Genomic DNA, 25,167 nt, shown 5'->3' with positions numbered 1-25,167 from the left:
TCTAGAATTCTTTTAGCTTGCGTCCAAATCATCAACACATTAAATGGCTACTGTGTCCCCCTCCTCTTAATAGCTATTTTCGTCTCACACAATAGCTTCTTTTCGAGAGCAGGGAATGGTAATTAGGATTTCATAGTTTGGTACAGCCAGCATTAGCATCACGGCTTTCTCTGCTGAGGATTAATAACAGTAGCCATAATGATGACAGAAAACGATAATAGTCCTAATTACTGATATTCATCTTAGGATGGTGAGAAGCTGCTAAAACATCTCTTTAGAAGTTAAAGTTCAGTCACATATCTTTTTTTTCCAAATAGAGAAAGCTTTAATGCTAATTAGAGAGGAAGATTACAAATTCGAATGTCAGTCAGAGCGCACCATAATTGTTCTTTATTAACACTTTTTCTCCCCCACCTCAAGCTTGCTGGCCCTTGAAATTTTTAAAAAGCTGACAGTGAGGGTAATGGCAAAAACCTCAGGAGGCCTCCTGGTTTCCTCTTACAACAACCTTTTCCAATTCATTAGAGGAAGTTTCTCATCTATTTGCAATTAGAGTGTGACCTGTGTCCTGAAAGTTGGTACAAACTTGTATGCCTAGAAAGCCACAGAATACTACTAGTAATTGCCTTAAGGCACAATGATATAATGACCAAAAAAGTATCCAGAGAATTGGGGTCTTGGTCTATTACTGCCAAAAGCAGCTAGAAATACCTTTAGCAAATCACTTAACTTCTTAGAAAGCAAGTCTATAATTTTATCTATGAAATGAAACAGACTTGGCTGTGTTCTCTAAAATCTCCAAACCATGGAGTCACCTAGTATGTTGTTGGGGGGGAATGGATTTGTGACTGTAGTCGTCAGCCCAAACTCAGTATCAGAACCTCCAGCAAGAGAGTATAAAATCAGAGTCAGGGTTAAATGTAGGAAATTGTTTCCAGGACATGGGAGAGCAAGAGGAAGGGAGGGTATTCAAGACCACCTGGGCCTTCACTTCATTTGTTTCCAGGTAAAGATGGAAACTTGCTGATCCGACGATATATTTGGTTCACGAACCAGGACAGCCCGATACCTGCCAACATTCCCTTAGATCAGATATTGTCAAACATTTTTCTGTAAAGGTCCAGACAATGAATATTCCAGGCTTTTGGGCCATGTGGTCTCTGTTGTAACAACTCAGCTCTGCTAATGCCTCACAAAAGTAATCATAGGCAATAAGTAAAAAAAGGAACATGGCTGGATTCCAGTAAAACTTACATTTGAACTTCATATAACTATCATGTGACATAAAATTTCATTCTTCTTTTGATTTTTTTCAATCATTTAAAAATGCAAAACCATTCTTGGCTCTTGGACCATACAAAACCAGGTAGTGAACAATTTGTTGACTCCTGCCTTAAATGGAAATGACAAGATTTTCAAGTAACATATTCTCAAATGATAATATAAACTTTATAATCCAGGAGTAGGGACACTTTCATTTTCAGTCCTAGTGACAGTGGGAGGGAGCATGGGGAAAGCGCTGCAGAGATAGACGGTGTCCGTTCCTGATATGTTTAGCCACCCCACTTCCACTGGGCCCTGTTTCCTTAAATAAATAAATTGAGAATTGATAGCAGGTGAATATGTGTGTGTGTGTGCAAGTTTGGTCACTGCTGAACAATCTGTAACCTGACTGGCAACAGGACAGTTGCTACTTAACATACTGTTTTCCAGGCTCCTCCCCCATGGATATGTTTCAGTAATTCTGAGGTGGCATCCAGAAATTTATATTTTAAGCAACCTCCTCATGTAACTCATCTGATCTAGTCTATTTAAGAAACTGATACTGGAATCAAGGTCTATCACAAACTAAAAGTTCATGGTGCAGTTAGGGTCCAATCTTCTCCAGGGCTGCAAGGCTGTGACCCTTTTTATTTTATAAATATAATATTGGTTTTCTGAAGTGATATTATCAGGTAGAACTACATACCAATCTTAACACTTACAAGGGAAGGCCGGATTGCTGACCATGAGGTTCCAGAAACAACGAAAACTTGTAGAGCTACTCAGAAATATTATTTAGAAAGAAACAACTATGCTAGGCAAGAAATGTTCAGGGAAAATAGTCTGTAAGCAATCACTCTATAAAGAACTGATATGGCCCCAAGCAGGCTGGGCAGAAGGAATGCCTTCCCGGTGCTTTCCAAATGCTGTGACAATTCTGAATGACTGGAAAACTCAGTAGCACTCAGAGCAAGTAAACCCACAGTAATCAAGGATGGAGAAGCTCTGTCTGAGCAAAGAGGTTGGGCAGGCCACACATTCATGACGGCTTTGTTCTAAACAGCGGCGACAGCTGAGAAACATAGGGCAACCTTTCTTGGAATAAACTGTTCAGCAGCATCAAGGTACAAATAGCAATCCCCAACAGAAAGCACCATCTTTGAATACAAAGACAAAGCTGGCTGTATCAATTCTGCTATGGGTCAGATATCTAAAGAGGCTATTATCCCCTTCATCACCTTTTCTATTCCCAAACTTACACTCCTTCGATCTCAATTTCTGTTACTTTCTTTCACATTTCTCACTGTTCTCTCTTGTCACAGGTTTCCTAGCCCAGCTTTCAGCTCAGGTTAGTTCTTCGTGCCAATATCATACTGTAATTTTGATTGCAGACATCTGACAGCAGTAAATTCCCACCCTAAACCTGCTATTTTATACAGAAATAATTTTTAATATACTCAGAAAGACATATAGACTTTTGTGATGCTGTTATTTCTATATCTGATTAGAAAATAATTTTTAATAGAAAAATAATAAATAACAGTAAGAGCTAAAATATGTTCTCACTATACACCATGTATTGTGCTAAGTGCTTTATATATCTATTCTATCTTAGATTAAAAAAAATAATTTCCAGTCTGATAGGAAAAGAGCTTAGAAGTTATCACCCCCATCCTTACAAGGAAAAAAAAAAATCTTAACAAACTGAAAATCAATAACATTTCTTAGAGCTCCCTCAGAAAAGTGAGGCCACAGAGCAAACTTCTGTCCTGAGCACTGGAGAGACAGTCTATGAGGCTCAGTTTTAGAAAGGGTCTCCATCCTTTCACGAGTTTTACCCTTAAGAACTCTATCAGATTCTCACCATAAATAGAAGAGAAAAATATCCTGTGCTTCCCTCATGGGGAAAGGAAAAGTAGCCATTTTGAAATATACCCAGAGCTCTCTGTTTTTCTTAATAAGGCCTGTACTCAAGGGAAACTATTTTACCAGAGCCTAACTTACTAGGGTTTCATCAAAGCTTAGTCAAGCTGGGGGAAGGCAAATACTCAACTTCAGCACCTCCTAGCCTTTGATATGGGGAAAGAGGTATGCTCACTAAAAGATTGAGACCTAATCATAAGACTAGAGAACAAATCCCCTCCCTTCCACACCTAATCACCACAGCAGCAGTGCTCCTGTGTAACAGGATTAAAAGTGAAAGACTGGCTGGTCCAATGGTAGTGGGTTTTCAGAACTTATTAACATCAGTGTCACTAAAGTTGGTATACAACCTTCCACTGCTAAATTTGACTGGCTTAAAAAAAAAGTGGATGACTGAAAGCCTCAGAACCTATTTAAGAAGGAGATCCTAGGGAGAGTCAAAGACAACAGAGACAAAAACAACAACATTAGAGGGAATTTTAGCCTCTGATACTATAGCTACAGCAAACAATAAACACAGTCTAACTCCTGGCCACATAAACATAAAACCTCCCACTACAGGCCTATCTACTTCAGTTTCTTTCTTTCTTTCTTTTTTTTTTTTTTGAGACACAGTCTCGCTCTGTTGCCCAGGCTAGAGTGAGTGCCGTGGCATCAGCCTAGCTCACAGCAACCTCAAACTCTTGGGCTTAAGCGATCCTCCTGCCTCAGCCTCCCTAGTAGCTGGGACTACAGGCATGAGCCACCATGCCCAGCTAATTTTTTCTGTATATATATTTTTTAGTTGTCCATATAATTTCTTGCTATTTTTAGTAGAGACAGGGTCTCACTCTTGCTCAGGTTGGTCTTGAACTCCTGACCTCGAGCAATCCACCCACCTCGGCCTCCCAGAGTGCTAGGATTACAGGCGTGAGCCACCTCGCCTGGCCTCTACTTCAGTTTCTTTTAGCAACTACATTATATCTGGCTTTCAACAAAAAAATTACAAGCCATGCTAAAAGACAAAAAACCAAAAATAAACAAACAAACAAACAACAACAACAATAAAAACCCTCCGATTATGAAGACACAAAGCAAGCCTCAGAACCAAATTCAGATGTGGCAGAAATTCTGGAATTATCAGAAATGGAATGTAAAGTAACTATGAATTATATTCTAAGGATTCTAATGGAAAAAGAAAACAATGTACAAGAGCAGATGAGTAATATAAGCAGAGAGAAGAAAACTCTAAGAAAGAATCAAAAGCAAATGCTAGAAATTTAAAACATAGCCACAGAAATAAAGAATGCTTTTGATGGGCCAATCATAGACTAGATATGGCTGAGGAAAGAATCCAGTGAGCTCAAAAATACATAAATAGAAACTTCCAAAGCTGAAATGCAAAAAAAAAAAAAAAAAAAAGACAAGACAAGAAAAGAAAAATACAACAGAATATCTAAGAACTGAAGGGCAATTCCAAAAGGTGTAACATATATATGATGAGAATATCAGGAGGAAAAGAAAAAGAGATAGGAACAGAAGAAATATTGGCAGTAAAAATGGCTGAGAATTTTCCAAAATTAATGACAAATGCAAAACCACAGATCCAGAAAGCTCTGAGAATATCAAATAGGATAAATATCAAAAAATCCACACCTAGGCCTATCACATTCAACCTCTACAAAATAAAGACAAGGAAAATCTTGAACGAAGCCAGAGGGAAAAATCATTTTGCCTACAGAGAAACAAGGATATATACCAGTTTTCTCTTCAGAAACCACTCAAGCAAAAAGAGAGTAGAGTGGAATATTTAAAGTGTTGAAAGAACAAAGAAAACAAACTTAGAATTTTGTGTCTCATGAAATTATCCTTCAAAAGTGAAGGAGAAATATAGATTTTCTCAGATAAATAAAAATTGAGGGAATTTGTCACCCGTAGATTTGCTTTACAAAAAATGTTAAAAGAAGCTCTTCAGAGAAATGGAAAATGATATATGTCATAAACTCAGACCTACACTTTAAAAAAGGAAAGGAAGATTGTTAGAGAAGAAAGAAATAAGGGTAAAACAAGTTCTCTTATTTTCTTTTTTGAGACGTGGTTTTGCTCTGTCACCCAGGCTAGACTGCAGTGGTGTGATCACAGCTCAGTGCAACCTCAAACTTCTGGGCTCAAGTGATCCTCCTGCCCCAGCCTCCCAAGTAGCTGGGACTATAGGAATGCACCACCGAACCAGCTAATTTTTCTATTTTTTTCTAGAGATGGAGTCTCACTCTTGCTCAGGCTATTTTTCTTATTCTTAATTGATTTAACAGTTAACAGTTGGTCCAAAATAATAATAGCAACAATATATTCAGTTATTATAGCTTATGAATAAATGAAATGAATGACAGCAATGTTGTTAAGGAACAGGAATACTCCATTATAAGGCACTTGCACTATCTGTGAAGTGGTATAGTGTTACTTGAAAGATGACTTGGATGAGTTGTAAATGTATGTTGCAAACTCAAGGACAACCACTAAAAACTGTGAAAAAAGAAATGTAAGTGATATGCTAAGAGAGGATAGAAAATGGAATCATATAAAATGTTCAGTTAAAACCAGAGGGGGCATAAAAACAGAGAAAGACAAAAAAAGAAAAGGACAAAGAGCAAGGGCAATGATTAGAAATAGTGATGTTTATAGTAGATATTAAACCAAATATATCAATAACTACTCTGAATGGTCTCAATACACCAATTAAAATACAGAGACTGACAGAATGGATAAAAAAATCAACTATATGTTATCTACAAGAAACCCACTTTAAATATAAAGACATAGATATATTAAAAGTTAAGACATGAAAAAAGTTATACTATGGCAACACTAATCCAAAGACAGCAGGATTAGCTATATTAATTCCAAACACCAAACTTCAGAGCAAGGAAAATTATCAGGGATAAAAGGGAGTAATACTTAATGATAAAAGGAAAATTATCAGGGATAAAGAGAAAAATTATATAATGATAAAATGACCAATTCTCAAGAAGACATAATAGTCCTTAAGGTGTATATGCCTGACAGCAGAGCATAAAAATACATGAGGTGAAAGCTGATAAAACTACAAGGAGAAATCTGCCACATTAATAGGCTAAATAAGAAAAATCACATGATCACATCAATTGATACACAAAAAGCATTTTACAAAATCCAAAACCCATTCAGGATTACTCTTAGTAATCTATGAATAGAGGGTAACTTCCTCAACTTGATAAAAAAAAAAAGTCTACAAAAATCCTAAAGCTATTATAACATCAAACCTAATGGTGAGAAACTTGATGCTTTACTCTGAGATCAGAAACAAGGATGTCCCCTCTTACTACTCCTGTTCAACTTCATATTGGAAGTCTTAGCTAATACAGTAAGACAAGAAGAGAAAATAAAAGGGATCCAGATAGGGAAGTAAAAAATAAATATAACTATCACTGATCACAAATAACATAGTTTTCTGTGTAGGAAATTCCCCCAAAAATGACCAAAACGCTCCTGGAACTAATAAGTGATTCTATTATAGCAAGATTTCAAGAGATAAAGTTAATATACAAAAGTCAATAGATTTCCTATATATTGGCATGAATAACCGAAATTTAAAATTAAAAGTACAGTATCGTTTATATTAGCAAAACTACTGAGCCAGTAAAAGAGGGGAAGCAAAAGAGGGATGAATGGGTGGAACATAGGGGATTTTCAGGGCAGTGAAAATATTCTATGTGATAAATTAAATGTGAATATATGACATTATTCATTAGGCAAAACTCTAATTCTGGGGCGGCAAAACACCAGAATAGAACTGTACAACACAAAGAGTGAACTCTAATGTAAACTATAGACTTTAATTAGTAATAATGTTGTAATATTGCTTCATCAGTTGTAACAAATGCACTACATCAATGTAATATGTTAATGAGTGGAGAAAGAGGGACTATATGAGAACCCTCTACTTTCTGTTCAATTTTTCTATAAATCTAAAACTGCTCTAAAAAATAAAGTCTATTAATAAGAAAAATTGTGTTTCACAAAAACAAACAAAAAACCAAGTCTGGGCGTGGTAGCTTATGCCTATAATCCCAACACTTTGAGAGAGGCTCAGGTGGGAAGATCCCTTGAGGCCAGGAGTTCAAGATTACCCTGGGCAACATAGTGAGACCCTAGTCTCTACAAAAAATGTAAAAAATTAGCCAGGCATGGTTAGGCACATCTGTAGTCCCAGATACTTGGGAGGCTGAGGTGGGAGGATCACTGAGCCCAGGAGGTGGATGCCACAGTGAGCTATGATCACACCACTGCACTCTAGCATGGATGACAGAGTGAGACCCTGTCTCTAAAAACAAACACAATGAAAACCTGTTTAATGAAGTACCTATTATTATTATCTCTATTTTCCAAAAGAAAAAAAAAATCTGGAATTTAAGAGAGTGAAGTAAATTGTTCAAGGTCACGTAGACTTAGTACATGTCATAGCCGAGTACTAAACTGCAATTGTAGAAAATTAGGCAGATGGCTAGTAGAGGCCTTCCCTCCCTTGTTAAGTATAACAGTAATACAACAGTTCAGTTCACTGCCCAGGGATGTTATATTGGAAAGTCAGCATCCTTTATGAGAGTTTTCTTCTTCTTTAAAATATCCTTCCAAAACTTTGGCCTTTATGATATCTCCCTGGATGGATAATAGAAAAGAGAAGGCTTATGGAAAAAAATAAGTCTTATTCCTTTCCCATGATCTTCCAATCCTTGGCTTCCCATGCCTTCTTTGTTTTACACCTTGATTTTCGGTCTTTGGGAATGCTTTACCAGCAATCTCTATAGACAGTATTGATAAGCTCTGTATTTCAGAATGCTTATTCCCTGTCCTTGACATATTTGCATTCTGGTTGTGGTGATAAAGCTTCTAAATGTAGAACAGAATAGTTTTGTTTCATTCATTGGGTCACTCACATAGCACCTATCTATTGTAAACCTACTCAGACTACTCATTCAACAAATATTTATTGGTCATATAATAAATGTTAGGTATAATTCTTATAAAAATCTTTGTTTTGCTGGAAACTGGGAATACATGTTGTGACGTACTCTATTCTTAGGTACTTAGAGAAAATTGAGAGACAATTCCAAGCAACATAGGAGCAAGCATATAGCTTTGTAGTACAAACTATACAAAAGAATTAAGGGAACAACAAAACAGTATAGAGTTAGTCAGGGTAAGATGCTTTAAAAAAAAACAAAAAGGTTTGGCCAGGCATGGTGGCTCATGCATGTAATCCCAGCACTTTGGGAAGCAAGGTGGTAGGATCACTTGGGGCCAAGAGTTTGAGACCAGCCTGGGGAACATAGCCAGACCTCATCACTATAAACAATTTTAAAATTAGCTGGGTATGTTGGTGCATGTATGTAGTCCCAGCTATTTGGGAAGCTGAGGCAGGAGAATTGCTTGAGCCCAAGGGTTGGAGATTAAAGTGAGTTATGATTGCACCACTACATTCTAGCCTGGGTGACAGAGTGAGACCCTATCTCTAAAAAAAAATTTAAAAATAAAATAAATGTTTTAAAAAATTTCAACCCAATTTTAAAGAACATTTTTGGGAGAAGAAGAGTCAGGGAGAACTCACTACTCTTATACCCAACAATTATTAATTATTTTAATATAAACTAATTTGCATAAAGCCACGCAAAGCAAGAGACTTGGCAGAATGCTGTTGCACTGCAGGTTTATTTACAAGACAAACCAGGTTACCTTTATTAAAATAATAATTTTTAGGTGTAAGTAATAAAAAAGAATGGTAGCTCTTCCCAGAGAGCTGAGAAGCTCACTTACAGTAGTTCATAATAATTAAGGGGACACACAGAACATGAGACAAACAGAAACATCCTTTCTCACACAACTGCCATCTCCCTGAGGTCTTGGCTAGGTGCAGTTTGCTCCTCATTAATAATGACTGACATCTGATGAACGTCCATGACTGAAATATTGCTTGCTCTAGTTCAGAGCCTTATCTACCAGGAAACAGATTTGTAGCCACTGGCCTAAGAAACTGCATGATTCCTTCTCTGAAGGGGGTGGTAGGTTGTCCTTGCTATGTATACACAGAGGTGTTCTGTAGTCAGAGGTCTTGGCGAGGCCTGGAACTGAATGCCCGTATTATCCCTTGCTCCAAACTGTTTGATAACTTTCCCCAGCACAGGTGAGCTTTGTACTTTATGGCTATAACTGAAAGCCCAACTAGCTTTCTTATCTTTAGCCTCTTACTTGTAAGCACAAGTGGGCTTCTATTCTTCATTGATTTATGTCTTGGATACCTACAATGTACAAGCCCCTGAGTTAGGTTTTTTGGTAGCTACTAAGATATCTCAGAGTTTTTAAAAATAGTGAAAATCTTGGGTCACTTTTAATCTTTTGGTCTGGGCAGTTTATCTAATTCAGACTGGGTGTTCATCATTTGTCTCTGTAAAAGGAATTCAGAGCTCATCATGATCTGCTCAGATGCTGACTATCAAATGGCATTTTGTAAGCGGATCTCACACACAAGCTGAAGGCAGGCCACTAATTTACAGTTTCACACAAATCCACTATTTGTTTACAAACCCCATAAATGACAGCAAATCACACAAGCACCAAGCAGGTTTGTATATTCTTATGTAGCAACCATTTCAAGCACATTCCATGAATGTTTTCTAGAAAGCTGATTTATTGCAGATTGGTTTCCTATTTGCAGAGTGCATACATTTTAATGAATCACAGGCAACATGGTGCAAAGCATACATATTCCAGCAATAAAATAACTAGAAATGCCTTGTATCAGAGCTTGTGGAAAGCATAAAATGGATCCTGTCACAATAAATTTAAAATGCTGACTGGGAAAAAACTAATTACTACCAGAAAAGAAAATTAAGTAAACATTTTCAGAAGAAAGTATCTCTGATTTATAAGAAAGAGTGGGAGATGAGGGAAAATATTTTTTTTTATTTTTTATTTATTCCACAAAATTTCAAGATACAATGCAATATAGTACTGAAAGGTCCTGATCCCAGTGTCAGATTGTGGGGGGGTAAAATACCTCAGCATTTACTTTGCTGTGTTATCTGAGCCTCAGTTCCCCCACTTGTAAAGTGGTAAGAATAATAGTATCTACCTCAGATGGGATTAAACAAATGCCCTTACCCTGGCACAGCATTTACATCAATAAGTGGAAGATATTACTGTTGTTTTAATCAACTGTTTACAGGCACCCAGCGAAAAGAAATACCAAGATAGTTCTTAACTTTAAGGAACTTACAATCTCAAGATAAATCATCATATAACTAGAGACCAATTGAAAGCAATGAACAAGTATTTGTGTTTTCTATATAATGATGGCTAAATTGACCTAAGAAATATGAGAGAGGGACTTCTCTGTAAGAAAGAGAAATGGAAATGACAGGCTTAGAACTGGAAAGGTCTTTGTTGAGAGTGGAATTATGCAGAATCTCAGAGTTACATGATGAAATGTCAATATTGTTCAATCACCAAATCAATGTGTAAGTATTCCTAATATTCCAACCACATCTCTGTACTCAACAGCTTTTCAAGTATGTATTATTTCTGTTAATACTTAACATTTTATACTCTACCTTGCCATCATGATATTTGCATGGCTGCCAACTCAAATGAGACACCCAAGCGCACATTCTCCTCATAACCCCAAACCTTTTCTTTATTGAAGTTATTGCAACTGGAATCAAAATTAACATTTACCTTTCTTTTAATAGCGTTACTGAGATAAAATTCATGTATCATAAAATTTACCCATTTAGGCCAGGTGTGGTGGCTCATGCCTGTAATCAGCATTTTGGGGGGCCAAGGTGGAAGGATCACTTGAGCCCAGGAATTTAAAACCCACCTGGGCAACATAGTGAGACCCCCTCTTGACTAAAAATTTAAAAATTAGCCAGGACACGCTTGAAGCTCTGATTTGGGGGGGGAGGGGAGGAGGCGAGGCAAGGGCAATATACGTAACCTAAACTTTTGTACCCCCATAATATGCTGACATAAAAAAAAAGATTTGAATCATAAAAAAAAAAATAATTAGCTAGGTGGTGGCATGCGTCTGCAGTGCCAGCTACTCAGGAGGCTGAGGCAGGAGGATCTCTGGAGCCCAGGAAGTGGAGGTTACAGTGACCTATGATTACACCAAAGCACTCTAGCCTGGACAACAGAGTGAAACACACTCTCAAAAAAAAAAAAAATTTAAAAAGTACATTTCCATGGTTTTTTGCATATTTAAGGAGTTGTGCAACTATCACCACCATCTAATTTTAGAATATTTTTATCACCCTAGAAAGAAACCCAAACCCAATAATAGTCACTCCTCTTCCCCTCTATTCCCCCAGCCCTAGCAACCACTAATCTTTCTGTCTCTATGGATTTGCCTACCTTGAACTTGTCATATAAATGAAATCACACAATATGTGGCATCTTACTTAGTATAATGTTTTCACAATCATCCATGTTGTAGAATGTATCTGTACTTCACTCATTTTATAGTCAAATAGTATTCCATTGTATAAATATATCACATTTTATTTATTCATTCAGCAATTGATGGACATTAGGGTTGTTTTTACTTTTTGGCTATTATGAATGCTGCTGCTATGGGTATTTGTGTACAAGTTTTTACATGGACATATGTTTTCAATTCTCTTGGGTATACATCCCAAAGTGGAATTGCTTGGTCACCTAGGTTTGTCATCAGTAACCCTGTACTGATCAGTAACATTTTGAGAACTTACCAAACTATTTTCCAATGAAGCTGCATCAATTCACAATATCACTAGCAATGTGTGTGGGTTCCAGTTTATCTACATCCTTGCCAACAGTTGTCAGTGTTTTTTGTTCCAGCCATTATAATGGTATGAAGTGGTATGTTATTGTGGTTTTGATTTGCATTTCTGCAATGACTAATGATGTTAAGAAATCTTTCATGTGCTTATAGGATTTTTGTATATCTTCTTTAGAGAGACATCTATTCAAGTCATTTGCTCATCTTATCATTGTTGATTTGTAAGTATTCTTTAAAAATTCTGGATACAAGTTCCTTATCACATTTATGATTTACAAATATTTTCTCCCATTGCTTCTGTAAATAAGATACATGATGTGGGAAAATAAATACTGAACTGACGATTTTATCTTTACTTTTTAAGCTCTCCTGTGTCCTCCCCATCCTCCGCCCTGACACAACACACACACACACACACACACACACACACACACACACACACACACACACACACAACCTTCCACCTCATTCTCCATGAAAAGCATTGATTTGCCCCATAGAAGGAAAGACACAAAAGAAATCAGGGAAAATAAAATAGACAGTTAAATTTCCAAATTCACAGAGTACTTGAGGCCAAAACAATTGAGAAAGAGCAGGTTCTTTGAATTCTCTCCAGCTTGGCTTTGAATAGCAAGAAGGAAAGGAGAGAAAAAGTTTAGTTATAAACAACAGATTTCAAAAAGAACTAATAAGATTCCTATCTACCTCATCAGTGTTTTTCCTCAAGAGTGTAGGCCTGTTTAGAATGATAAAAGAAACAGTTTTATACAACTCCAGTAACTCCACTAAACATGGGACTTTTTCCCTATATCACTTACAACAGGAGAGAATGCAAAGGAGTCTGGGAAGATGTCATTCCAAGATGGTAACACAGAGAGACAGTTGCACAGCCAAAACAACTAAATATTTAATCAGCCTGGTGGACCTCCCAGCAAGGAAGAGTTCCTGGTTACATTAACCTCCTTTTCCCAAGAGTATCCCTGGACTGTATAATATGATATTTGCTTCCTACCATATTATCAAGCAATCGTGAGTTGAAAATGTTTTCTCTCTGCCTATTTTTACTATTTTTTCAAACTTTCTCATAATGTCCCTATTAATAAGTTAAGAAGTCTGAGGAATGTTGTTTCTCCAAGACCTTGTCAGTACCATAATAGTATAAATATTCAACAAACCATAACATACATAAATGTACCATCCAGGGACAACACATTATTTAGTCACAAATGTGTCCAAAATCCAATCATGCAAAATTACAGACTCAAAGGTGGAGACCTCTTACAAAGTTGTTGAAACAAAAGTCCTTTATTCTAAGAAATCACATCAAATGTTGTAAAGAGAAAAGTGGACATGAAACTGACTTTAATACAAACAAAGAAGTGGTTCTGATATGTTTTGTTTTCCATCTAAAAATCAGGAAATCTAAACATAGCATCCTTGCCCCACTTCTATTCGCATAGATAAAGGAAAAATACCTACATCAGGTGGTGAAAAGTGAATATGTTGTGTAATTTGGTTCTTCAATTTGACATTTGCAATAAAGTACATGGAGATATCTCAAGGTATGTAAACTTTTGCACCCCCATTTGTGAAAGTATAACCCTTATTCAAATTAATTTTTAAGCACTCTTTGTGACATATAAGGCTTATCTCTGCTCCTTTTCGTTATGGAAAAAATGTTTTTAAATTTGCCATTTTCTTTAAAAATGTCAGGACCATAGTCCCAACATTTAGATAAATGTTAAATATTGTTTTTTCACAGATATTTTTCCATTGTGTTTGGGTGGGTGATAATTGAAGGAAACTATTTCTCATTTGGAGGTTAGCTAGGGGTTGTTAAATCAGTTTGAAAAATGTAACTCATCTATAGAAACTAATCATATTGTATATAAGGAAGGAAAGAATGTTATTAATAGCTTGTTATAGTAAGAAAGAAAAGATTAAATCTTATTTTATAATTTCACATTATGCTTCCATTTACATGCAGATACTTTCTAGACTTCCAGAATAGATTCAAATATACTTGATTAATTCAAATACATAATTTCACTGTATTATATGGGAATGCCATAGAGGTTAATGCAACCAGTTTATAAAGTTAGAGTTTGTTGTTCTCTAGATGCACCTAAAAGTTCTATTTTACAAATTAAAAATAGATTCTCTAGTAAACCAAATCTTGGGTTCCTAAAATAATATCTAATATTTATTATCATAATTTGAGTCAAATATAGGATAAGTAGAATATACTTCAGTGACAATGAAGATGAATAATTAGAGAGTCAAGTAAATGATTTCAAGTAACCTTACAAAACACAACCCAGCAGAATATCGAGATTACTGTGCTTGGTCTGGAAAGGTTTTATATCAAGAAGTTCTTTATATCAATGAGTGTACACATCTTCTCAAAGGGACTAGAGAAAACTTTTATTTGGTCCCTGAAAAAGCAGTGAGAGGTTCATTATGTAAAGGAAATAGTTCTACTATGTGCTATAAAGCTGCGGTCCCCAGCCCCTGTTAGGAACTGGGCCACAGTGGCTCCCCATCGCTGGCATCTGGCAGCAACACCTCCTGAGTTCTGTCCCCGTCCCATTCCAGGGAAACTTAGGAACTGGGCTGCACAGCAGGAGGTGAGTGGCAAAAATGAAACTTTGCTTGCTTGCTTGCTCGCTCACCCACCACTCACCTCCTGCTGTGCAACCCAGTTGCAGCCGCTCCCCATCACTGGCATCACCACTGGAGCTCCACCTCCACCCCCGTCTCCCCGCGCCCCATTCTAGCATCAGTGGAAAAACTGTCTTCCATGATACCAGTGCCTAAAAGGTTGGGGACTGCTGATTTATAGGAAGGAGAGAAAGGTGCACTAAATTGCTACATAAAGAATAAGGAGATTACTTCCTGTGTTACAATATCTTGTGGAGGAACCCACAAATGGGTACATCCATGCTGGGAATGACAGCAGAGGGTAAGCAGGGGCTGGATGGGCAATGGGGGAAACAACTCTTCAAGCCTTCCCTTCCAGTTCCAGAACAGGATTCCCCAAGTAAGATCATGTCCTCTTGTCACATTTCTCCATCTAAATAACTTTCAATACCATTACATTCAATGCTCTTTCTAGCCAGTTACACTTTGTTTCTCTCAGTCCCTGTCTCTCCATCCCTATTTTTACGTTTTTCTTTTATGCTGAAAGGATTGTTTCACAGTGAATATACAGAATGAAACAGTCCATGAGAAAATAAGTCCACGTACGAACCATCCACCCTCATCTGGGTTATTTTGCAGCAGCCACTTAGCTGTCTTGTCCCTCTATAATCCATTCTTCTCAACATACCCAGAGAGATATTATTAAAACACAACTCAGATTGTAGCACTTTAGTACTTAACAAAGCAAAAAATCTTTCCATTGTGCTTAGAATAAAAACCAAACTTTTTGTTGTGACTGGCAAACCCCTCTGTGACCTGGCCTTGCTTAATTTTCTTTCTCACCCCGCTACTACCACTGACAAATCTTTCTGTTCCTTAAGGACAGAAAACTCATGCCCACTTTAAGACGGTATACCTGCTCTTCCCTCTGCCTGGTGCATGTGGTTCCCCATGCTTTCATTTAGACCTTGGCTCAGATATCACCTCCTTACTTCAGTCTTCCCTCAGTAACTACAGAGTAGCCTTCTTACTCTATGATATCATCTGTATCCTCCACTGGAACACATTCTATAAAAGAGCAGGGTTCCGAATCCCTAGGGCCTGGAATAATTCCTGGGACATAGCAGGTGCTTCATAAATATTTGCCAAATACACAAAAAAAGCTGCAAACTTCTTTGTGGAAAGCTATAATAATAATGCTTTCCTTTCAAAATAATCTGGGATTCTTTCTTCTTGTGGATATTTGTAGAAAGACAGCTAGATTATTATGCAAGCACATTTCCCTTTAATGTTATGTGATGTTGGTATTGCTTTTGTTCTTCCAAATTTGCTTCATTTTATCTGATACATAATTTAATCTAGTTTCTCATTGTGCCTGTTTATTCAACTTGAGTTGAATACTTTGTTTGTACTGGGTGGTAAATTTATATGTCTGATTTGTATTTTGTGTGTTTACTTCATTTTTATGTCCTGAAAACAAATGTGTGGGTACTTAATCATCTGTTTCCATTTTCATTTAGCCTTGGTATAGGCTGTACTGTGGCTCACACAATCCAAGCATAAATTAAGGAATCTTCTGATTAGAAAAATCTGACATAAAATACTAAAATATTTCTTTGGTCAGATTTATAGAGCTATGGCTATTGTTACACAAAACATAGCAAATACTTTCGCAGCCGTGGCAAAGAAAGACAACGATTGAAGAATTTCATAGGCTCTTAAATTTTGTTTCTTGTTTTTTAGGGGGTTGGTTGGAGCTAATAAGTTTGTGCTTTAGTTCAATTTTTTAAAAAAAAGTCACAAGGTCATCAGAGAGTTCTTCAGTGCATTCAACAACAACAAAAAACAAAATAAAATAAAAAATAAAAGAAGAAGAAGAAAGGAAAAGAACACTGGGAAAAGCAGTTTTACATTTACAGAGGTTACAGGTCAGCACATTCAGAGAGAAATACAGCCAGTACTTTTTCTCATAAATTTTTTCACGGTCGATCATAGAAGTCAAATGTGACAATGCTGTGCTTTACTTTGTGATCACATCTGAGATGAAGGAGACCAATAAATCATAGGAATGCTGACTTCAATAGGCCTCAAAGTTAAGAATTTGTATAGAATTACTGGTGTAGTTAGTACCTAGAGACAAAAACATTTGCAGTATTTTTGCCAATTTACCTCCTCCTATAGCCCTACTCCAACAATTCTTCAGCCTCCTAAGACTAAAACCCACTGATCCTACAAGCTTTCACTGACCTTTGCCCATTCTGGTGCTCTTCTCGCCCTTGCCCTGTTTAAATTCCAGGGTCAATCATTATCATCACTCTTTCACATGTGCCTCCACTCCTCATTCCTTCCTTCAACCACTCATCTTCTCTTGGCAAAATAACAATCCTGGTTAAATCCAATTCTGTGCCTACCTGGAACCTGAATCCAGGCAAACAAACAAGGCTTTAAAACATGTATAATCAAATGTTCTAGTGGCCAAGATGGGCTTGACCTTCCCCTCAGCTTGACTAAGGATAGGAGCCTAACTCCCTAAAGGGACAATTAGCAAACACAAATGGCCTGATCACACGGAACAACCTTCTCCCTGCTGGAGTACCCCGACTGGAGTTCTCCTCCGGTAGTTTCCCACTAGCTCACCCTAAGTGAGAAACAACCACGGTTTGTTTCATGGAGTTTAGTTCAATCTCTTTCCCCTATTGCAATAGTCTTGAATAAACTCTTCCTTGCCTTTTTAACTTAGATTTGGGATTGCTGGTATCAAGTGGGTTCTTAAGGATGCCTGGCAATCATCCTGCATTTCTCTAGTCCATTCACTCTTCTGTTTTTCTCATACCTTCTCTTTCCTCAAACCATTCACATCTCTACCACGTCCTCATTCTCAGTTGATGACCTTACTCTCCATAGCACTGTGAAGATAGAACATTGTCAGGTTTTCCACAGCTCCAGCCACCCCATCAACCCACCTATCTGCATGTGTGCCCAGATGCTCTGCCTTCCCTGTTTTTACAGGCACTAGAGAGCCTATTCTCTTGTGCTTGTTCAAGAGGCCATATATACATACTTTCTCTCTGCCTCCTGCTCCAACATCTCCTGTGCTTCTCTCAACCTCCCTTTCCTCTTCCCCCTTGCTCACCCCATTTCTCTCCTTGCCTTCTCAAGAGAATTCAAACCCAAGTTTTGCTGACTCTTCTTGACTACTTTCTTCTCTTGGATTTTTTCTTTTAGTTTTTTAGGTCTTAGTTTCTTTAGTTTTTTTTTTTTTTTTCTAATTGTCTATTTTGTTCTTTTTTTTCCCCTAATTTGTTTATTCTTTTGCTTGTTTCTTCCTTTACAATACATCATGGCTTTCAATTCTATTGGATTTTAAATATGCTAATTTTCATCCTGCTGTCACAGGTTTTCACTGGTTCCTGTTCATTTTCCAGTCTCTTAAATCTTTTAAAATAAAAAAGTGAAAGATCAATCAAGGCTTTACTCTATGCCTTCCTCTTTTTTTCATTCATTCCCTTTTATCCTCACAGTTCTCCCTTCCCCCTTCTGATACAGGTGACTATTCTCACATATCCAATTTTCAATATTTTGTTTCTAATGACTCCCAGCAAAGTGGATTTCTGTGCTTACATATTTTAATATATGAAAATAGTATTTCAGTAACAAACTCTTTTTTAAAATGCGGTTTTTCATTTTTCTCTCAGCAGTATGTTTTTAAGATCCATTCATGGTATTATAGTAATTGTTGGCTGCCACCTGCTTTAGAGTTCTGCATTGTATCCACCCACATTTGGTCGCCCAGAATGATCCAAGTAGCCAGCAGCTCTCTGCCACACAAACAATGCTCCAGCAAACCATCTACCTGCCAAAGATCCCCAAGCTTCTTCCCCATATCCTATCTCCCTGAACTTCTCATCACCCCACCCCAATGTACTCCTCTCAGCCTTCTTCATTTCAATTAATATTAACAACAACTGCATTCTTCTAGTTATTCATATCAGAAACCTTAGTGTCATTCTTGATTCCTCTCTTTCTCTCATTCCACACATTTACTGCAACAGTACAGCTTTTCGGTTTTACCTTCAAAATACAGTCAGAACCTGACTATTTCTCAATCTCCCTCTAGCACAGTGAACAAAGCCACTATCGTTTCTCCCTGGATTATTGCAGCAACCTTTTAATTTTTTTCCCAACACAGCAGCCACAACAATCTTGTTAAAAATCTAAGTCAAATAATTTCATCGCTCTGCTTAGAGCCATCCAATGGCTTCCATCTCACTCTAAGTAAAAGCCTAAATAATTTCAGTGACCCCAATGGCCCTCCAGGCCTGCCTGCCCCTACAACACTGCAAACACAACTTCTTCTGACCCCTTAGTAAAATCCTGTCACACTTACCGGTCTCTGTTCCTGGAACTCTCCAGGCACAGTCTTCCTGCAGCCTCTGCACAGACTCTTTCCTTGACCCAAATAATCCCTCACATCTTTATTCAATTGACAATTCTATTTACGCACACTAATACCCAAACTCCACCTACTCTGCCCCCACTCCTGCCTAAATTCTCCTCCTTAGGATTTATCTCTATTGAATATATCATTTGCTTTTAAAAATTATTTACTCTGTTTACTGCCTATTTTCCCTGTGGCCCCCACCTGAATAATGTAAACTCCATTAAGACAGGGATTTGGGGTATGTTTTGGTTTTCATTGCTGCATTCTCAGAGCCTGAAAGAGTTCCATAACACAATGGGCATTCAATAAATAATTGTATAATAGATAAAAACGATCAATATGTAGAAGGCAAGAGGGAAATTTATCTGAAAATGAGATTCAGGTGAGGAAACACCTTCCTAAATCACTTTCTGCTCCAGGGCTGACCATTTGCATCTCATTTCACTTCTCATTTCACCCAATTAAGCCTCATTTTGGAATACTCTTTAAAAAAAGTTTGTTCATCTAATCCTGCCTCTACTTTCCCCAGGCGAAAACCCTTAAAAGCCTTTCTCTGGCTAAGAGGATAAAATCAAATTATCTCACTGGACCTAATAGACCCTGTAAGATCCCACCTCTAGGCACATTCTGCACTCCAGCTACCATGTCCAGTGATTGCCTTTATTCATCCCAATGGTTCCTTCTACTTTATAACAATTTTCCTTCATAAAGCCACCCCTACTTACTTTGTAGAGCTAGGCTTATAATGTTCCCTCAAAATCTTCCCATGTCCCCCAAAACTATGTTGGTTCCCTGTTTTATGATCTTAGAGGCTCATACCTTACTTATTGGCTTGCATTATAATTCTAATTAATTAATTTTTATGCATCTGATTGATTAATATGAATCTCCTCTTCTACAATATAAATTTAATGCGGAAAGGACTGTGAGCATCTTTTTCCATGCTTCCCACTTCAGCTAGGGCATCCAACTTCCTAGAGCAGGAAGTTAACTTCATGGACACTATTCTTGGATTCTCAGTAAAGAAGCCCGAGTAATTTTATCCCAAAATATGGCGCCTTGGTATGCTAATTATTTTAAATTAAAGGCCCTTGAAGGTCAGAAGATGCTGAAAGAGGCTCTACTGTAATATTCCACTATCTACCTGAAGACTAGACTTGCCAAAGAAAACACGATTGCATCCCATCTCCTCCCTGAAATCTCATTATCTATCTCAGAAAAGAAGACTAAGGAACACAACCACACCTGAACAGACTTTTGCAGGCGGTAATGTCTGCCTCTCAGGCTCATCCAAATTCCAAAGAGAATCATTTACAAGTTAATTATGTCTCCAGGTCCATTCATTCTCCCTAATAATCATTTATTATTCCTGGAAAGAATTGCCTTACATTCCCCCTCTTTCAGTCCCCCATGAAGAAGGGTATAGAAGCATCTGTACTTCATTGAGTTGTTAGGTAATTATTCTCCTGCTATTCCCCTATGGTTTGTCTATTGTCAATTCATTTCAACAGACTTAGACTTGAACCTTCAAAGGGAAAGTCTGAACTTCCCTACATCATCAATGTGCATTGTTTCTCCTTTCTCAAACCATGGCTTTACGGGTTCAGAGAAAAACAATTAACAGTGATATTCCACATTCAGGCATAAAATTTTGTGTGTAAAATATACTTATATGCTAATAAAATATGTATCCAACTGCTAATTCCTGCTGTAAATTTGCTAATCTGATGGTTCAGAGTGGCAATAACTACAATTTTACTTTACACAAATTGAAATAAGAGAAATATGCTACTCTTATTCTTGTAAGACAAAATAACATTATATTTACCAAAACAATAAGTTTTCCTCCCTTTGGAGGTAAATTGATTTTCACACTTTTAGTTGTGTGTAAATGTTGGATGTGCTAAGCTGCTTTTTATTTGAAGCCAAACATATACCTCATCCCAGAGCTTTAAAAAACACATGAAAGTTCTCTCTGTACTTTGTGACTCCTCATCACACAGCTGTGAAAGAAGCCAGCAGAGAGGGCTGGGTCCCATCTCAAAAAGTTCAAAGACTAAAAACAATTACCTCTTCAAGGACATCAGCAAGCTTGCTGAGGATCTCTTCAGGAAGGCTCTGGAATGTTGGAACGCTGAAAAAGAAAGAAGAATGATGTTGAACCCACGAACAGCAACTACTTTCATAAACAAAATGGCGCTCTATCTAAATGAAAATGCAAAAACATGTCCTAATAAAGAATCTGCAGATGAAGACAAAAGCAATTATTTAAGCATGGTTTGATCTCTAACAGGAAAAAGGTATGTCGCATGAAAAAGAGCTTAGAGGTTGGACATAACCGAGTCCAAATCACAGTTATATTTACCTGCATGACTGCGGGTGCCTCACCCATAATGAGAAGAAAACCACTCTGCTGTCACCTGATTCCTCCCAGCTCCACCTCCCTTCCCAGGTCCCCCTCCATATACACATCTATCTCCAGGCCAACTCCTATCCATTCTTTAGGACACAGGTTGATTGATGATACATTCGGATCTGCAAGCATTCATTTAACAACTTTGGAAAGCTTCCCACTCTCTGCAACCCCTCTAGGTCAAGTTCTTTTATTATGAGCTTTTTAATCCCGTACTACAAATGTAATTAGATAATTAATCAGATATTTGTTATTGCATATCTTCCCTGCTAGAATTAAAACTCCACAAAGATAAGAACTATGTCTGTCTTGCCCAATCCCCTGTATTTTCAGTGATTTTCAAATCACAAACCCAACAACATATGTTGAATGAAGTTATGAAAGCATGAGTATGTGACTGCTTCATATAACAGTTATCAGCACCAGACAGGACAAGGTAGAACAAAGAGTTAGACTCATAGTACCATGATACTAAAAACATTAGTTCCTATCTTCTCACCCTGTTCTCTTATTTTTCCCCATGAAACAGATAATAAAAATATTGAATTATGTTGAATACACAAACCAATAAAACTTCTTTTATGTGAAGTAATAATAACTGTAAATAAAAAACCAAAAACTCATCAACATATAATTCCTGAAACTCCACTGGATAATCTAACTGGATATCAAACTAAATTTTCCTTTAATTATATCTCAATGCTTGAATAGAGAAAAGACTATAAATGCATGTACATTTGCACGTCCAATATTTGAGTTACAGCATAATTCTGGCTTGATTAGAAGGATACAATGGAAGAAGCCATAGTATGCTGTTTTGATATAAGCATGAAAGTTTTGCTGTTAATTTGTCACTTTGATTTCCATAACTTAGGATAAAGCCTATTGATAAAATCCCAAGGTTTCATGTAGAGGTGTAACAATTCATCCAGGACCATCTGTTTCGCCAGATTTACTGCTGTGGTCTGAGCCATGAGAGTTTTAATTTCCAGAAGGCAGTCTATTTCAGCAGCTGGATGGAACATATCACAGACAGAGACAGAAGAAGTTAGAGAAAGCTGTTTTCATGAGTTATGGAGGTTGATTCATCGTCCTGAGAGAATAAAGGGGGAAAAAAGAGCTATGCAAGTTGAAAAAATCTAGCCTTTCTTTGTTCTTTTAATGAGTTCTTGTCTTCGTATTTTAGTTTCTTCTAAATTGAATAATTAGAGTGCTTTCATCCCATTGGGCATTTGTAGAAAATACAAACTACAACTGAGTTTTCCTCATTTTATTATAATTGTCTTTCTTCTTTAGACAGGCCTCTTATATTTATGCTACACCTTTTATTTCAATTGAGTCTGTGTCTATGTTAAGTCATACTGCAATATTTTCATACTCATGAGTTGTCATCCATGAGAAAAAATTTTGATATTTTCCTGATCATATAACACACTAAATAAAAACAAAACATTAAGTTTTAGGAGGGCATTTTTAATATATTATCTTTTACAATTTTAGATGTCTTTCTAAATGCCTCAAAACCTTGAGCAGTATTTATTACTAATAAAAATTAAGGATAATTTTTGAGAAGAAACATTCCAAAAAATTATCAGTAACAACTGAAACACTTCTGGACTTCATAAAATGGAAATCATTTAACAGAAAAATAAGTACCTACGCTTTTATAAATTACTCTGAAACATTTTTGTAGCCATTTTTAAGATCCTAAGATTTCTATTCTCAAAACACTAGATAAGTTTTGTCAAATAATTAATTTTCTTTCTAAGAAGTATTGGCCTACTAGTAGCTTGAACATCAAGAACACAACAATTAATCCACTCATATACTGATGTGTACATACAGCGAGTACCATCTGGGGGATGAACACTCTTGTAGCTCTGACTCCGAGCAGGGCAAAGACAATATATGTTAACCTAAACATTTGTACCCCTATTAATAATCTGAAATAAAAAAAGAACACAACAATTAAGAATATTCATAGTTTGAAATTTTAACCATAAAATATATTAGTTGAATTTTCCCCAATATACCAAAAGACATCAATTTAGACTCCACTAATTTGGACATAAAATAATTCAAAATAAAGTTGCCTATGATTTTGAAACTTAAGGCAGAATAATTGCAAGGACAAACTTCCAATGAAAATGTTTAAACACCAGAGAAGAATATTTTCAGTTATATAAAAAATAACTTATTATAACAATTTACATACTAATTACAAGTGATTCTTACAGATGTATTAAATGTTTTGGTTCCCTAAGGATTTGCAATAGGCCTGCAGTTACAGAATGCACTTGAACGTAATATAATAGAGATGATTTAATGTGTGGTGGTTTTCTATTGGTTTTCTAATTGAATGAAGCAAGAACTTGGAATCCGTAATGACAATAATAGAAGATGAGATTTGAATCCTTTCTATTTGCCAGGCACTGGGGTAAGGGTTTTATAGATCATATAAATTCCATGTTTATAACAACCTTATCAAATAGCTATTGCTATTGTCATCTATTTTTACGGATAAGACAACTGGGACCTTGAGAGTTTGCCTGAGGTCACACCACTCAGCACTGGCAAAGGATGAATATTCTCATCTGTAAGCTGACCACTTACTCATTGAGCTACATACTTTTCAGTGATGGTATTAAGATATTCCTTTCAAAACAATGCTTTATTCTTTTAGATAATAATTTAAAAATGAATCAATAATACTAATAACATTTGATTTAGTTCATTTATTTCCCAACTTTTTATTATAAAAAATGTTGCATAAACCATTTGGGGGATGGATATGCTTGAAGCTCTGACTTGGGCGGGGCAAGGGCAATATACGTAACCCCATAATATGCTGAAATAAAAAAAATTTTAAAAAATGTTGCATAAATTGAAAGCTTGAAAGAATAGTTTAAGGATTACTTTTGTCCCCTATACTTAGAATCAAAAATGTTAATATTGTGCCATTTTTGCTTTACCTACTTTCAATTCATGTATATTTCTATGTGTATGTATAGAATAATAGATAGGTATTTTTGTGTGAAAGCTTTGAGAGTAAGTTGTAGATATACTTCAAAAATACTTTAGCATGCAAATCCTAAAATGAGAACATTTTCCTAAATAAATAACCTTAATATCATTAGCATACATAACAAAATTATAATTCCATAAATCATCTAATATTCATTCCATATTCAAATTTCATATTTAAAGAATATAGTTTGTTTCTTCTTTTCACATCAAGATCCAGTCAAAACCCAAACATTGCTTTTGGCTATGTCTTCTTAGTCTCTTATTCTACAACAATCCTCACACCTTTGTCCCATATGACACTGACATTTTGAAGAGACTGGGACAGCTGTATTAATAAATGTCCCACAGCCTTAGGTTGTCTCAATGATTTTATTTCTGATAACCTACTGTATGAAAACAATAACAGGGAGAGGAAAACCTAAGTACAAAGAATTTTATGACAGCTATGTATCAATAAAAAAAATTAGGGATAAGCCCAGCATAGTGGCTCATGAGTATAATCCCAGCACTTTGGGAGGTCAAGGTGGGAGGATCACTTGATCTGAGGAGTTTGAGACCAGCCTGGACAACACAGCAAGATCCTATCTCTACAAAAAAATTTTAAAAAAAATTAGCTAGGCGTGGTGGCAC

General features: G+C 36.6%; 1 protein-coding gene across 2 annotated transcripts in view; it reads right to left on the bottom strand.

The window, feature by feature from the left end:
- The window catches only part of PRKG1 (protein kinase cGMP-dependent 1), a 1,158,333-nt gene that overhangs the window by 314,696 nt on the left and 818,470 nt on the right, over positions 1-25,167 (bottom strand). For both annotated transcript variants that reach the window (XM_045569367.1, XM_045569366.1), the window contains exon 5: positions 21,168-21,231. In XM_045569367.1, the coding sequence (XP_045425323.1) occupies positions 21,168-21,231 (64 nt within the window). The remainder of the gene's footprint in view (positions 1-21,167; positions 21,232-25,167) is intronic.

Source organism: Lemur catta, chromosome 14 (genome assembly GCF_020740605.2).
Source record: "Lemur catta isolate mLemCat1 chromosome 14, mLemCat1.pri, whole genome shotgun sequence".
Classification (NCBI taxonomy): Eukaryota; Metazoa; Chordata; class Mammalia; order Primates; family Lemuridae; genus Lemur; species Lemur catta.
Note: the sequence above shows the minus strand (reverse complement) of the source record. Positions and strands in the feature narration are given on the sequence as shown.